General features: G+C 43.6%; 1 protein-coding gene across 1 annotated transcript in view; it reads left to right on the plus strand.

Moving 5' to 3' along the window:
* The first annotated feature begins 3,290 nt into the window (after positions 1 to 3,290).
* LOC146811598 (integrin alpha-M-like) overlaps positions 3,291 to 17,413 on the plus strand; it is a 500,127-nt gene continuing 486,004 nt past the window's right edge. The window contains exon 1 of the mRNA XM_085618578.1: positions 3,291 to 4,086. Coding sequence (XP_085474704.1) covers positions 3,801 to 4,086 — 286 coding nt within the window. The 5' untranslated portion in view covers positions 3,291 to 3,800. The remainder of the gene's footprint in view (positions 4,087 to 17,413) is intronic.

The raw sequence follows: 17,413 nt of genomic DNA on the forward strand, positions 1-17,413 counted from the left end.
TCTGAGCGTAACATACCCTCTTTGGTTAAGGAACTGAAATCAGGATTTCTTCGCGTTTTTGGTGATATGCTTGTTAAGGGTAATGTGATATTTAGAGAGGATGTCCTTATATGTGGTGACAAGAGCATTTTCTACAGTTTACAGTTAGCTATCTGTGTACTGCAGCAGGACCAGAGGCCAGACTGGAAGTCCTGCAGGAGATGATTGACAGTGATGTAATCATGAAGCTGTGCATAGACTGCTTTTTCAATGACTTTGCAGGCAAAGAATAGTTGAGTGATTGGCCAGTAGTTAGCCAGGCCACCAGGTTCTAGTCTGGATTTATTCAGAAGTGGAAAGGTCTGGCCTTTGAAGAGCTTCTGGGAAGATGCCATGATTGAGGGAAGCATCAACTACGGTGAAGGGTGAGAGCCTTGGAATAGGGTTGTTTTTTTTAAAGTAGGACGATGGTAAAACATCTTCACAGGAAGAGCCTTCAAGATAGTCGGTGATGTCAGCACTATCTGCAAGAAGCATACATTTGAAAGAAGATCAGTGTGCGATTCAGCACAAATTTGGTGCCAGTGATGCAGGCTTGGTGTCGTTGATGTGCTGCCAGATACTCTGGATTTTCATGGAAGTTCAACACTTTTCAAAAGCCTTTAAATTGCCCTTTCCCTTGGTCTAGAGCAGAAGATCACTGTTAAGACGAAGACGAGGATTGTTGAGCAAATGGTTTTATTTACGAAGGAAGCAGTTAGATGTACAACCGGTCAGCCTCACGTCCAGGAACAGTCTGCTCTTCGTTCGCCTGCTCCGCGTTCCATATTCTATGAAACGCGGAACATGCACGAGGCAGTACAAATTATAACATAACACATCCCCTTTTCTCAATAAACCAAGGAAAAGAACAAAAACTAAATATGAAACAATACAGTACCTAAAATGATCATGCAAAACAAGCGTTCTAGGTGAACAAAAAAAAAATCCTCTCAAAATGAAGAAAATAGTAAATCCTCGGTGGTCTCCGTTCTTTGGTAATCCCATCCGATCGTCGCCAAATTTGTTAAGACGAAGACGAGGATTGTTGAGCAAATGGTTTTATTCATGAAGGAAGCAGTTAGATGTACAACCGGTCAGCCTCACGTCCAGGAACAGTCTGCTCTTCGTTCGCCTGCTCCGCGTTCCATATTCTATGAAACGCGGAACATGCACGAGGCAGTACAAATTATAACATAACACATCCCCTTTTCTCAATAAACCAAGGAAAAGAACAAAAACTAAATATGAAACAATACAGTACCTAAAATGATCATGCAAAACAAGCGTTCTAGGTGAACAAAAAAAAAATCCTCTCAAAATGAAGAAAATAGTAAATCCTCGGTGGTCTCCGTTCTTTGGTAATCCCATCCGATCGTCGCCAAATTTGTTAAGACGAAGACGAGGATTGTTGAGCAAATGGTTTTATTCATGAAGGAAGCAGTTAGATGTACAACCGGTCAGCCTCACGTCCAGGAACAGTCTGCTCTTCGTTCGCCTGCTCCGCGTTCCATATTCTATGAAACGCGGAACATGCACGAGGCAGTACAAATTATAACATAACACATCCCCTTTTCTCAATAAACCAAGGAAAAGAACAAAAACTAAATATGAAACAATACAGTACCTAAAATGATCATGCAAAACAAGCGTTCTAGGTGAACAAAAAAAAAAATCCTCTCAAAATGAAGAAAATAGTAAATCCTTGGTGGTCTCCGTTCTTTGGTAATCTCATCCGATCGTCGCCAAATTTGTTAAGACGAAGACGAGGATTGTTGAGCAAATGGTTTTATTCACGAAGGAAGCAGTTAGATGTACAACCGGTCAGCCTCACGTCCAGGAACAGTCTGCTCTTCGTTCGCCTGCTCCGCGTTCCATATTCTATGAAACGCGGAACATGCACGAGGCAGTATAAATTATAACATAACAATCACTGAAAGTTTAAACTATGATCCATCAGCGATGTTGGGTAAATACTCTCCCACCACGAGAGCTATGGAAACCATTGCTCACTGAGAAGAATGTGTGCCAAATCTTCTCCTGTTGCCAGCTGCCATAGCCATAACCAGGTGCTCCCAATGAGCCAATGAGGTTACAGAAATTCATTTCAGGAGCACTAAAAAATAAACTGAAATAAGAACCTTGCCCGAACCCAGAGGTCAGTTGTTCAGTTTTTGGAAGCAGGTATGCAGAAACATAACTGCAAAGTTAAAATTGTTGAACACGTTTAGAGCTGCCAATGTTATCGAATAATTGTGAAAAAATATGTTTTCATTCGGGGCCATGTGAATTTTTTTCCCAAAGGGTAGTACGGCATTAAAAAGTGTGAAGACCGCTACTGTAGTGCCGTGGATCAAGGGGCGCACAGTGGGGCTGTGCTGGGTGGGGATAGAAACACCATGGCTTGTGATGGGGGGCGGGGGTGCACATTTGGCTTCGATGGGGAAACCACCACTGACAGTGCTAGAGAAGAGGTAGCGCTTGTGCAAGGGGTGAGCACCAAGGTGTAATGAGTGGGCACAGTCAGAGGAAGCCTGAAACTGGCATTACGGACTGAGACCATTAAGTAGCACAAATAACAGACCAATGGCTCCTGTGACGCTCTGGTCCTCTGCTATGAAGGGAGGTGCTCTCCTCCAGTCCCCACAACGGACACAGGCCTCGAGGGGGGTTTCTTTCATTGAGAGTTGGTGTAAAAAGAAAGCAGCGGCAAGCAGCCCATGTGATATGAAATTAGTTGTTTTCGTTTTTATTAAAATTACTCAATAAAAGCACAAATCTGCCCTTGCTGGACTATGGGATTTAAGAAAATGACAAAAATATCAATAAAGAATAAATAAAAATGGTATAGGCTATACCGACAGTCTTACTATCCAGGCATGAAACATTTATGAAGAGAAATAAATAACTAATATTTTAAAGAAAGCCTACGTTTACTATGTGTATTTATATACAATATTAATTTATTTACGTATCAAAAGTATCACAGTTAAAAAATCAGCAGTCTGGCTTTCTGGAGACGAAGAGCGAGCGCAGACGCTCTAAGCCGAAGGTGTCACTCCTCGCCTGACGTATACACACGTCATAAATAGTGTCTCAGCACACCCTTATGACGTCGGTGGTTGTCATGGGACGTGTCACGTTTGTACATTTGCTTTTCCAATGTTTACCTGAAGACTGGGCGAGCATTAGAGAAAATATCTCTACTGGTGTGGGCTAACTTCACGGAAGCCAAGGGGTTAAAAATGAAACAGGAATTGTGTAGAACGGCCAGAGGAGAAATACGAGAGATGATAGCGGTGTCCCTTCCAAGAGGTGTGTGCAAATGGAAAGAGAGGACGAGAGAAAGAATGCGTAGGTAGGAAACGGGAAGCATACGGAAAGAGAGGAGGAGAAGCCAGAACATCTATAGGAAAGTGCGGAAGAAGCGGGAGCAACAGGTGGTTGGGATGAAATATACGGAAGAAGAGGAGAAAGAGAGAGGAGCTGAGGGAAACAAGATAGAAATAAAGGGAATTAAGAAGTTGGAAAAAGAAACGTGTGAGAGGGCTACTAGGAGCGAAAAGTAAGAGACAGTGGGTGGGAAGGGATGGCTCAGAGTGTGATCATGAGAAAACGGCAGCTCTTGGGTTTATGAAAAGAGAGGAACGGTAAGAGGTGAAGAAGGCATAAGAGCGAAAGGATGGCAGGATATAAAAAAAAGTCGAGGTAAAGGGGCGGTGGACGATGGGTACACAATTTGTTCCTAAGGCAATATGCATGCCCTAAAGGCATGACTTTCCATGAAGAAACCGTTATTACAAAGCAGCGCTAAGCACGAGGTAGCTGTGGTGCATCTGAGTGGGCTGCAACCACTTCCGCCTGGTTTCGGCTCAGTCCGTAATGGCAGAAAGCAGAAGTGGCACCTGCAGCTATCCGAAGGCTGCTGTATTAAGACATCTCGCGCCTCATCGAGCGCAGTGCGCGTTCTGCAGCCAGAGACGTGTCCTGCTGCGCAGCCTGCTCCTGTCTGCTGCGTTCCCGGGAGGAGGATGGCGCTCCTGCTTCTCACAGCGGCTCTCTCTCTGGGTAAGTGCCATTCGTGGGAGCAGCAACGTTCTTATTTACACTTTCAGTTGTGCCCACAACAAAGACCGTATTTAAAGGGATATCAGCCCCTCCTTCTGTTTGAGTTGAATACTTGATGGGGGATAACTGTATACTAACACCTCGATAAACCAAAGGAAGAAAACATAGGGTCACTGTGTATTATCACTTCAAAAGTACTTGAGAGAAACTATGATTTAAATGTAGATGTTTAACTTTGTTCAACTCCCTAAACCAACAGATGTGCTTACACTCGAAGATTGCAAGAATTGTCTTTCTGTATGAATAATTTTACAAATATTGATGTAAATGGCACCTACTTTTTTAAATTATTTTTTTATAGTGCTTCTCATCCCAGTGTAGGTGTCACAGCGCTTTTTATCACACACAGAGGCACAATAAATTATTCATGTGTAAATCAACGTACAGAAAATGTTACATGCGACAATGAGGGTTATCATTTATAAGGTGTAGGAATCACATATCATCCACACTTGTAGAGATTATGGGGCATATTTATAATAACTGACGCATCCCTGCATATCAGCAGGGATGCGCCAGTTATTTTGCGCCCCAGCTCCGCCACCATGGATTCGCCGCATTTATAATGTGGCGCACCATGGGGCAAAAACGGCACAGATGCGTCACGCATCTGTGCCGTAAAAGTGGCGCATTGCTGGAGTTGCGTCGCAAGCGCGACGCAGCTCCAGCAATGCTCTGGGGGGCCCTATCTTCACAATGCTGCGTCAATCCTTATTCCTGCTTCAAGCAGGCGCAGGGTTTTGACGCAGCATGGGCTCAAAAGTGACTGAGTGAAATCTTGTAGATTTCACTCAGCCACTTTTAGGAGGCGTTCCTGCGCCGGAACGCCCCCACCTGCCCTGAAACGCCTACATGTGGCGCAGGGGTTTACAACGTGACGCATCTCCCAGATGCGTCACGTTGTGAATACCCCGCACCATGGCGCAGGATTTGCGCCGCTACTGCATCACAAAAGTGACGCAACGGCGGCGTAAATGAGACGCAAGTCAAACATAAATCTGCCCCTATATGTTAAGAGTGAATGGTCAAAACACAAAGTCAAGTTATAAAACCTTAACATGGCTTGTGGTTGTCTGTACTAATAACATACAAGTAAGACTTTATTATTTCCCAAAAGAACCCTTCTTTGCAATATTAGAAAAAGACAACAGATTGAGAAAAAATAATAAGGCTCCAAGCCCATGATTTACAGTTTGCGTGCAGCTCCTTGGCGTCTGTAAATATATCACTGTGCTATATTAGAAGGCTTCGCTACTTATGAACTGGTAGTAACAAAATGTTCTAAGTGTCAAACACAGTAGCCCAGTTATCTGTATGAATAAAAAACGAATATATGATCTTCTTGTTACACAATGTGCTTTACAGCAACCTTCTATGTTTTTCCTATTCCAGATCTGACTACCATAATGTAAATCCGATACTCTTTATATAGGTTATAGGTCTTTCATTATCTGTTTTAACTCTGACATTTGTTCTTATTTTTTTTTTACACTTTCTATGGTTTGAATTGGCTGATTTGTATTATGCCTCTGTAGAGTCACAACCGTGTTTATAGAAAAATAAAACATTTACTGTAATGCACCCGAGTGTACATGCTCTCAATATACCTGTCTGAAATAACATGCTGGATTTTTCCCATTATACGCATTATATTTAAAATGCGATTACTGGTAAAAAAAAAGCAGAATTTGTCAGTTTGAAGGTTCCATATCGTGCAAACCCCACCTGATTACTGAAGGCTCTCTGGAGTGAGGGAAGTGTTTCATACATCTCCAGTGTGATAAAGGAGTTTCTGAGTTCTGTGAGGGCAAGAGGCAGTGATTGAGGAGGTGGGGTTCAGAGGTGTGGCTAAAAAAAAAAAGAATGTGTAACTATTGTGTTGGTCTTTCACTCTCATATAAAATGACTCACACATAGTAAATGAAATAAGAAACACAAGGTAAACTGATCGGTAGGAAATGCACTATTAAACACAGCATTAGATAGGCGGCCACAGCACGAGAACAAAGATTTATGTTTAGGATAAAAAGCCTTTTTCAAAATATACATTTTAGTATTACCAAACCAGATTCTATCTACTGCAAACATTTTGTTACAAGTGCCCATTAAAAGCCGCACTCAAGAACTCAGCTGGTAACAAACTTACATTATTTCTCAAAAACAATAAACCTGTGTCCTCAAAGCTTCAAGAAACTCCATCAATTACAGCGAATATTGGCTTTCAGACAGCCCACACATTTGTAGGTTAAACAATCAGCCACAGTTACATTTTTTTCAAGCAGCAGGCATCCTGTTGAGCAGGCTTGGTTCTTTTTTCCCAGCCTGCCTCTCCATTGGCTTTACAGACCAGGAGAACCCTTCCATTTCCCTTTCAGCCTAAGCAGGGCGACTTCCGGGAAGGTTGTCTATTTATAAAAAGTAGGAGAACTGTTTTTGCTCGATTAACAAAGTATGGCCATGTTGTTCCTCACAGATCCCACCCACTTCAGCCTTTGCTCTGTACACACTGCCAGTTTTTCAGTTCAGGAAACAGAGGCATGTGACCAGGATTACACAATTTGGTTAAGTTGAAACACTGGCACATATCTTAGGTGTCCTGGGTCGCCTGCCAAGTATAGCAAAACTAGACCACAACTCTCTCCCACTCTGCACACCTTTGTGTAGGGGACAGAAAATTCGGAAAAGGCAGTGATAAGGTGTAAAAAGGTATATAGGATATATGATCCTGACGGCAATGTCTGGGGATCCTGTAAGAAGTGGGGGTGGGCGCGGGGTCAAAAGCATGGTACACAGTTGAAAATATCCTGTAATTATTTCATTGGAATTTCGCCAACAGGTAACTGCTTATAAAATATTTGGTCCAACCACACACTTTGCAGAAAGTAAACCATTTATTTATTTTATTTCCAAAGCACAGCTTTTTGACATTTAAACACATCTGCAAAGCATACAATGATAGAAGATAAAAAAGGAGAAGACAGGAGGGTTAAAGAAACTGCAGGAAATAGACCAAGTTGAAAATGGGGGCGGAAAAATGAGGAATGGGAATAAGGAAAATTGAATGCATATATGAGATAAAGAATGCAAAAGAGAAGAAAGAGCTAGACAAGAATGAAAAATACCAGTGAAGCGAGAGAATTTAGTAAAAAAAAAGAATAAAGACAAAAACCAAAGTATAAGAATCATTCACACCCTTTTTTCAATATCATGGAGCTCTAACCAACCAGTGCCAGATACCCACGCCTATCGTTCCTAATGTTAGAAGCAGGGAACAAGGACATTATACCAGGTATGGGCCATGGGACACTGGCACTATGCAATGATGTAACTTTGCCACAGAAACGTGTGCCAATCTTTCGGCTTGGCACGGACAGAGCAGCACTGGCACTATGCAATGATGTAACTTCGCCACGGAAATGTGTGCCAATCTTTCGGCTAGGCACGGACAGAGCAGCACTGGCACTATGCAATGATGTAACTTCGCCACAGAAACGTGTGCCAATCTTTCGGCTAGGCACAGACAGAGCAGCACTGGCACTATGCAATGATGTAACTTCGCCACAGAAACGTGTGCCAATCTTTCGGCTAGGCACGGACAGAGCAGCTCTGACACTATGTAAAGATGTAACTTCGCCACAGAAACGTGTGCCAATCTTTCGGCTAGGCACGGACAGAGCAGCACTGGCACTATGCAATGATGTAACTTCGCCACAGAAACGTGTGCCAATCTTTCGGCTAGGCACGGACAGAGCAGCACTGGCACTATGCAATGATGTAACTTCGCCACCTATATTATCATATGCTTTACCCAAAGGGATAGCTCTCTAGCCAAAGCGGGGCATAATCTGAACCAAACACACTACTTATGTATGCAAGTGTCTATATGGCAATGTCCGTTGATTTACAACCACACATCCATATCCATGCACACAACGTTCACCCGCATCTACCAAGCAACAAAATAAAAACTAAGGGATGCAGTGACTGTCTCAGTGAGGTATGCTCTCCTATGTCACCATGCTTTGCATCTGAAACTCATGAGGTCCTCAAAGACCTCACCTAAGCCAATTAGTAGGCTGTTGTCAGTGGCACATGCTGAGGAAAACACAATTAAATGATCCATGCTCTTTCTTTCAGAGATCTCAGGAGTTATGCCACAATCCATATCTATCTCAAGAAGCTTTTCTTTATGTGGAGTCCCACATAGCTCACCTCTGTCACAGCTGTGGTTTAATGTTTATCTCACTTCATTAATCGGCATCTTAACCAGCACCATTTTGATTCTGTGATATTACACTCTGAAAAAGGTGAGTTACCAGTTGCTTTCCCTCACTGAATACGTTTAGGCCAATTTTCCTCGTACCCTTCTACTGCTTATAAGGCGTGTTGGTGGCCACAGCTGTTACTTCTGGACTTAACTAGTGTTATAGCCTTTATACCGGTCTCCTCATCTCAAGGATTTCACATCTGCATTGAGCCTACAATGCCATGATCCATCTAATGGCTGTTTTTAGGAAGAAGGACCATATTTGTTAAGCAACGAGATCACTGATTAGTTCTCAGGAAAAGTTCATATTTGCTTTACCTAAGTGTTATGGGGCTTAAATACATCAACAATGTGGCCTTGGAATACCTGTCCAACAAGATTTTTCTATGCTCTCCTCTTCTGATCCTGAGACATTAAGAATGGATGCTGCTGATCACTCAACAATGTAAGCTCCAATCTAGAGTGGGGGCTTTCTGTATTGTAGGGTCTAAGTTCCAGAACATGTTTCCTTCCAATAGCAAGAATTAATCAATTTTAGCTACTTTTAAAGATGCTTAAAACTTACTAATGTTAGGTACGTTTAGAGGTGTCCTCAAGCACCAATAGACTTTATAGTATTGTTTCATTTATAGATGAAGTGACCCATTCCAGATCTGCTGTATGCAGATGACATTGTCTTTATGGTGCACACACCCCAAGCCTTTCAGCATCTTTTAGACCAATTCTCCACCTTTATGGAAGGGCTGGACTTCAAAGTAAATATTAGCAATACTTTTTTTATGTCACGCAGTCCTATATGTGCAGTTAAATCAAAAGATTTTCTGCACTCTAAACCCATTCAAATCACAAATAATTGTAGCTTCCTCAGTCTTGTTTTTAACAACTCTGGGTCTTGGCACCAGCAGCTATTTGTCAGAAATAGTGAGTTTGTGCGGAGTATCAACACCCTCTTCCAATTTTCTGCTAAACTAGGAAGGAGATCTTCACATCATATATTAGCGATTTACCAGGCGAAATGCCTTGGTGTGGCTACTTACAGGGTTGAAGTCTTGAGCCTGAATAAAGCAACAGGGCTAAAGCTAACAGAAAATAGCTACGCCTGTTTCCTGCCACTTTTATCTGCCTGAATGACTTGAGATTAATTCCTTTGGAGGATCAAATGTGGACCCGCCCCCTGATGATGTGGCGATGAGTCTAGACCAATGAGGCATTGACATTAAACAGAGCAATAATTGGAGATTACTTGTCATTGGACTGGGGCCTTGAAATCGCAGGGCTGAGGGAGATTAGGGATATGACCCTGACTCTGTCCAGACCAGAGCCGTTCAACAATCCTTCATCCCTCTCCCCCCTCAACAAAAGGACTCTGAGGTAGATGTACTGCATTAAGTATGGGGCTGAAAGGTCGGACAACGTCAGACCCATATACTCTGTCCTATCTTATATCTCTGTGGCCCATCTGATAGCCTTCAGCCATTTTTGTTACTCAACATACAACACCACCAGAACTTTCTCCTGTTGAGGTCCTGACTCAATTTATTGCACCGGTTGGTGGCCTTCCCTTATTGTATTAACTGGAAGGATAATTTGGAACCCTTATCCTGTGGTTCATTTTCCTAACTGAGGGACACATACATCAAGCCTTTTTCCGTTCGCAAATGGGCCAATTCACAGAATCAGCCCATTTGTGAATGGAAAAGGGCCTTTTCCAGTGCATGTAGGATTTGTCATTCGCAATTTAGGTAATCACAATTTTTTGCGAATACCTAAATTGCGAATGCATTTAAATCCCAATTTGCGATTCCCTAATGCCGATGCATGCAGCCTTTCCTAAATGCGAACTGTGCATTTAGTAAAAACTAATTACCATCAACTTCAAGTTGACGGTAATATGTGCATGCTTTGAAAAATGCGCAAAAATTCATTTTTCAAAGTGCCATGTGGTGCACACATGCCCTTAGGGCATGTGTGTGCTTTACATGTGGACACTTATCTTTTTTGGTGGGGTGCTTCAGTGGTGCCTTAGGCCCCCAGGCACCCTTAGATGTGCATTTGCTATTTGTGATTACCAGATGGTAATCGCAATTAGGGAATGTAATGCCATTCATTTCTATAGGCCTGTAGGCCCATAGTAATGTATGGAGTGACATTAGCTAATAGCGATTTGCAATTTCCGAATTTCTATTAGCTAATGTTAAGGAATCGCAGATTTTCTGGCGATTTCTACATGCATAGGCATTTGTGATTACCAAATAACGAATCTTTAATAATCGCTATTTGGTAATCGCAAATGGTAACTTTGATGCATGTGCCCCAAAGTACCTCACATGCAATGTTTTATTGTGTTTTTTTAAGCTCCACCAAGATCACACGCTATTACATTTCTTTTAAAGAAACTCCCTCTAAGACGTTGCATGCAGGCACTGCATTTTCTTCAATGTGTAGCTTCTGCTGATATAATAGCAACCATTTACACTTACCTTAGGGTGGTAATAAGGATCAAAAGGAGTTCGGGGACTACAAGGGACGCCACCTCCAGACTCTGCTTCGACAATGACTTTGGACATTGCGGTGATGTAGCACCATGCTGGCCAAGTTTGTGGCCCTTTCCCCTCCTTGCCTTGTGAACACCATTGCAAAAGTTGGTCGGAATCTTTGTCTAGGGATATTTGATTATGTTTCTTGCACTTCCACATTCTTTTTAAGGTTCTCAGATCTGTGGCCTGTCAATCTATGACCTTAAATATGTCTTTTTACACTTTTATGCATTGTGTTTTTTAGCATTGCAGTTAGCCGCCCCCTTGCAGCCTTTAATCCCACTTCTTCTATGTTTGAGGTATGAGTTTGAGTCTCTGGCTTTGGCGTCGCAGCTTCTTGATCAATCCTACTAGAAGGTTGCCATCATGATTATACCTTGCCCTTATGTCTGCTTGACTTTACATCGGTGTATATCTGGCTCATTGGCGCCCCTTTAGTATATTCCAGATATTGTGGACTGTTAATCATGTTGAAAGAAAGGCATAGCAGACTCTTTTCTTTTTTCCTGAGGTTTTTGTTCTCCCACATAAACTGTTTTATAATGTACTTGTGAATATTAATTGTTTTTTAATGCAGTTGCTAATTTTGTCATGTACTTTTATGGTCTATTTATTTAGATCATATAAAGTTATTTTTGATTATAATTCATTCATACATTCAAACATGAACATGAGCACACCCTACATCTGGAAAATGAAAATACATCTTACCACCTTAGGCTTTCATCATTGCTCCCAAGATGTATCCTGACAACAAACAAACTGCACACCATCACACATAGAAGTGCCACAAAAAGGCATCTGAAGCAATTCACCTGTTGTAAGTCATGCATTCCCCTCACACACACACACACACACACACACGTGGGCCCACATGGATAGTACAAATCCGACGTGACTCAAGCAACAACACCTTAAAACATTTTAAGCAAAGTTCCACATTCACTTGGTAACCAGAAGGTTCTCTGTTCAGCAAAAGTGATAGTACATTGTTACATAAGCTCTCCATAGGACTAGAAGAAGCCACCCAGTTTCTGTCAAGCACCCTTTGCAGCAGGGGTACAACAGATCCATATCTCACCCAGAAAGTAAAAGATGAAAGGGCTTCCCTTCTGCTTCTTTATGTTTTAGCCATCTGTCAGATTCACTCTGCCTTCTCCCTTATCTTTGGCAGAAGTACCTGTTCATAACAGCATGGCACTAGAATTTTGATATCATGCTACCATAAAATCATAATAAGAACATTGATGTCCAAAATATCGACAAGGTCCGCACCTATAGGAAAGTATAGGTTTAGTATACCTAATTCCCCATATTTGTGCTTTGCCGCTATATGCACCTTCATGGTATGGAGAAGTGGAATTAAGAAAAATAAGGGCTTGATTACAAGTATAACAGTGCCGGAGCAGGACCCCCATGCCACCTCCCTGCTGCCGCACTGACAAACAGGTGTGCGAACCGCCCGACAAATTATGACGTATTTAGTACCTGGCGGGCGGTTCTTTGGCGCCATGGGAACATCAAAGGCAGTACATGCATGGCATGGACTAGTGCAGTCCATGCTGTGCAGGTACTGGGGTGTTTGCCCACAGGGTGACACAACATGTGCCCCCTTGCGTGCACCCCATGGCCCTGAGGCAACAGTGTTCCCTGTAGGGCCCCTTTGTTTCCTCTTCGCCACGGGTTTCATGGATGAGGAACCTCCATGAAAACCATGGCAGAGAGAAAACTTGTAATATGGTTGGCATTACCCCCGCTTTCCCGCCTTGCATATTGCGGCTTAGGAGAGTCTGGGAGCCTTTGTGCTTCTGTGCGTCAACAGAAGAGGACAGAGGAGAAGCAGCGGCCGGCCGCCAGGTAGGTGATTTTCTTTTTTCTATAACACCCACCCCACCCGTACTATTCCGTGGTAACCGCCACTGGATCTGAAAGCCCTGATTAGCAAACCAGTCTTGAAAAAACGGAACCACCACATTGTTTAATGCGTATGGGAGCTGCCACTTGCATTTCCTTCATGATCACACCATCTGCTGAAACAATTTCATTTGTGCCAAAATGAGAACCCTGCACTCTGAGAGCTCGTTCAACATACATTTTGAAGGCCTATTGCTTATACCTCGTTTCTTTGAGCTATCCTTCAGGTCATTTAACCATGTTATCCATCTTAGATGCCCGCAGGGTTCCGTATTGAACTTATTTTTGAGGGTTTTTTAAATGCATTTTTGCTTAAGTAGAACAACACCCTTCCTTGTTCTGTGCACAGCATCTCCCAGGGCTTGTATGTTGCAACTATATTTGATTTATCCCTGAACATCTTTGTGAAATTCTGCGATATGTCTTCTTAGATTTGTATGCAGCTGAGATTAGCTGTCTACCAGGGTTTTAAAAATATACAACAACAGAAAGGCAAGATAGGAGGTCAGTCTTAGTAAGGCCTGTGTCATCTGCATGAGGCCTCAAACCTGTAGGTTGATCCTGGAGATTTGGGGTCGGTGTCTTGCTTAACTTGTTGATTTGACAGAATGAGACAGGGAGGTCAGGATTGGTGCTTGAAATCCGAATGAATTGCTTCAGATGCATCTAAGTTGGAATTTGATGAGATTGGGACTTCCTCAAAGGAACTGCCAAAGTACACTTTTGTGTTTTTAAAAAGTATATCTCAAAGAGGCCTTTCCACTGTATCTTGTGAGGAGCGCATACTGCTCCTCCCAGCTCCATTCTTCCTTGAGAGAGGGAGATCTGCTCTTGTAAAGTGCGAACATATCACCCTTTAAGGTTTCAAGGCGCTGGGGGCTATAGGGGAGATTAAGTGAGCTATTGCCCAGCGTCACATAATGCTGACCTGAGCTGCCGCTGGCTATCGAACCGTGAGCCCCGTGCTGTAGAGTCAGCTGCTCTGGCCACTGCGCCACACGTGTCTTGCAACGATTAACTGGCGGACTCACCCCCAGCGCTCCACCGTATGGCTAAATCTGTTATCGGGGGAGGCCGTCTAGTCCATTTACTGTAATTTAGTGTGTGAGTCTACATGGGGGGGAGCACCCACTGGTAGACTTTGATATTTATATGAGCCTCCAAGGCGCCTACTTCTTAATTTCCCTGCAACAGGTAAGTTCCCAATGTTACTTCCAGATTCTCCTCTGCATTATCTTCATCTGTGGGATATGGTTCACTCCACACTGCAGGTTCTTCTCAGTCTGTTCACCTACAGACTCCCATGAGGGTTTGGTGATGGACTCAGTCTTGTCTTCCTCTTAAACCTCTATCAGCGTTCCTTCATTCACAACCTGTACAAACCAGATGCCCTCTGCTTGCTGTCCAGCCTGCTGCCCATTTCCAGGACGATGGATTGGTATAGATGCACAAGATCTCTCCTTGGATGCCCTGTGGCCCAGTGCCTGAACCCTCTGTTTTTCACAGCTATGGCAGTAGAATCACTGTGCTAACTGTCTGAAAACGACCAGGTTGTTGGGGCAGACAAGATACCCCTCGCTGCAGCATCTTTCCTCTTTGGCAAATCTATGGGGCAGCTAGGATGTGCTTGGGAATCACTTATCACCCAGTCAGAGTCCTGCCCATGCACTGTCACTACTCTTTTAAAATAAAAATGTTATTTACAGGATAACCTAAAATACCAAGGGGCAGATCTATATTGGAGATGCGCCACTTTTACGCCGACGTTGCGTCACTTTTGTGACGCAGCGGCGGTGTAAACCCTGCGCCACGTTGCGCCATATTTACATCGTGACGCATCTATGGAGATGCGTCACGATGTAAAGCCCTGCGCCACGTAAAACCTGCGTCAGGTTTCACGTGGGCGTGTCGACAGAGAGGGGGGCGTTCCGTCGCAGGAACGCCTCTGAAAAGTGACTCAGTCAAATCTATAAGATTTGACTGAGTCACTTTCCCAACGCTGATGCGCCAAAACCCTGCGCCTGCTTGAAGCAGGCGTAAGGCTTGACGCACCATGTTAGGGATAGGGTAGGTTGGAACAGTGCTGGAGTTGCGTCGCGCTTGCGACGCAACTGAAGCACTGCGCCAACCTTACGCCATGGGATGCGTCACGCATCTGTTTATTCCTGCGCCATGATGCGCCGGATTGTAAATGCGGCGCATCATGTGTGGCGCAAGGGTAAACTTGCGTGATGCATCATTCCTGGCGCACCCTTGCTGATTTTCAGGGATGCGCCAGGAAACATAAATCTGCCCCCAAGTACTTTAATATCTATGTCATACTAACACATTTGTGTTTTTAATTTTTATTTGGTGATCTCGAAAAATCCAGTTGTTGCACGTTTATCTCAGTGCATTACATGCTTTTAGAAAATTGCACATTATCATGCTATTCCTGTAATTTTGGGCACCAATTCAGTGAAAATGGCCAATCTCGCACACTATGTTAAAATACACTTCCACAGATTCACAGTTTGGGATGCAAGCAGTACTGTATGGGTCTGGAAAAGGTGTGTTTAGCAAAGAAAACATTTAAAAACCGAACTTCATCCATTTTCACTGCTTCTGTTCAGTGAAGATGGCGAACATCAGGAGCATCTAGAGCAGAGCGAGAGACGCCCATACTGTCCAACGCCACTCTCCAGAGACCGCGCATTACGAGCTGGCAGCTTCCATTCTACAATATCATTGTCAGGTGAAGATGATGAACAAAGAGGAGGAGAAAAGCTTCGAAAGGATAGAGTGTTGGATAGGGGCAAGGCCGAACTATGAAACCAAAGGAGCCCTTGAAAAAATGATCAAATCAGCCCGCTCCCTTCATGTCCTTGGACAATCTCTCTCATTCCATCCACCCATTCCCTCTCTCTTCCATCTCTTATCGCTTTCTCTCTACCTTCCCCTCTCTCTCTTTTTGTCTCTCTCCCCCATGCCTGCTGCAATTAAACTTGGGGAGCTGGGGAAAGTGACAGGGGCACCAGGAGTGGCCCTGCCCTAACAACCTGCCTCTTGGGACACCACCCCACAGGGCAAATGCCCTTAGAATAACAGGTTGTCTGGCCCTGGATAGGGTGATGACCCCCACAGAGGCACTTTGGCTTTTAACGACATTTATTTTGGTTTCTCTTGGAGTGTGTATATTTTGTATTTTATATTTGTAGTTTTAATTTGCATTTGCATTTTGGAGGGTGGCTGAAACAGGACGGGCGAAGGTTTCGGCTGGATAGGTTTAGACCTAGATGGGCATGTCCAGAGTGAAGGGTCTGTCACCTAGTTCAAACCTTTTCTTAAAAATTACAAGATGTACCCGCAGCCAATAAGAGAGCACAAAGAAAAGTAGCATTGCATGAGAGGCTTCAAGTTGTGTGGTGTAATGAGGTTTGGCAAAAGCTACCTCATTTGTGACTTGCTTTAATCCCAAGGCTTTACCTACCCTAATCCGAGTTTGGTTAGCCGTCCTATACCGGTTACTAAGTTAGATCATTTTCAGGTTCCATTTAGTATTAGGATTCCTGAGATAATCCATTATTCTCACTCAAAAAGTTTCAGATTGCTTGGTAAGACCGTGGCATAAGGTTACTGAAGCAAAGTTGTCAGCTTCTTTACTGGCCACCCCCTCATCCTCTGTGTCAGGAGACGTATCCTTGTTCAATGATTGGTTATGCAGTTCCTTGGACATAATTACCCCGGTCCAGATCAAAAAATGTCAAAGGGCTAAACCTTCGACTCCATGATATTCTGAAGAGCTGAGAACTACCAAATTGCTCTGTAAAGCATTCAAACGCTAGTGGAGACAGGACTCTCATGAGAAGGCTAAAGGGTTATATCTGAAGGCTGTCAAGTAATACCATCACAGTATTTGATCTGTTTATGCTAACTTCTTTGCAGGCAGGCTAGAGAGTGCCAAGAAAGTGCTTCTGGAGAGGTTTTCTCCATCTTCAAGATCTTTCTCCTGTTGCCTGCTCTTATAACATAACTCATTCACAGGACCTGTACAACAACCTGGACAGCTTTTGTTAAGACAAAATATTGAAAATATGGTCCTCTTTTGAGCCTGATGTCTGTAGTAGGACTATCCTGATGAAGATGGAACTAACATTCTCTTCCTTTGTCTATAGAGATACTCAACTTTCAGAACAGTACTAATGCACACCCTACTGTTCCTCTTTTATACATGAATGATTATTGCACTAGACAATGACATCTGAAATCATCTGCTCCCCCGGGGAATCCACCAAACGGTATGTTACAGGCTGCAGGGGGAGCCGCAGGGCCCCTTGGCCCCACTGACTCCCCTGGGTGCTGTGGGAGCTAGCATTTCTCCCACCCAGCGGGAGCTGTTGTTTCTGCTTGTTCCTGCAGGGGGGGGCAGTCTGAGTATCATGCCCGCAATAGCGTAGGCAGAAAAACAGAAGTTTGCTTCCACCTAGTAGGAGCATTTTCAAAACTCCCCCTCGGGTGGGAGCACACTTGCTTTCCCTGCCCGTGCTCTTGAGGGCAGGGAAAACTACTG

Source organism: Triturus cristatus, chromosome 7 (genome assembly GCF_964204655.1).
Source record: "Triturus cristatus chromosome 7, aTriCri1.1, whole genome shotgun sequence".
NCBI lineage: Eukaryota > Metazoa > Chordata > Amphibia > Caudata > Salamandridae > Triturus > Triturus cristatus.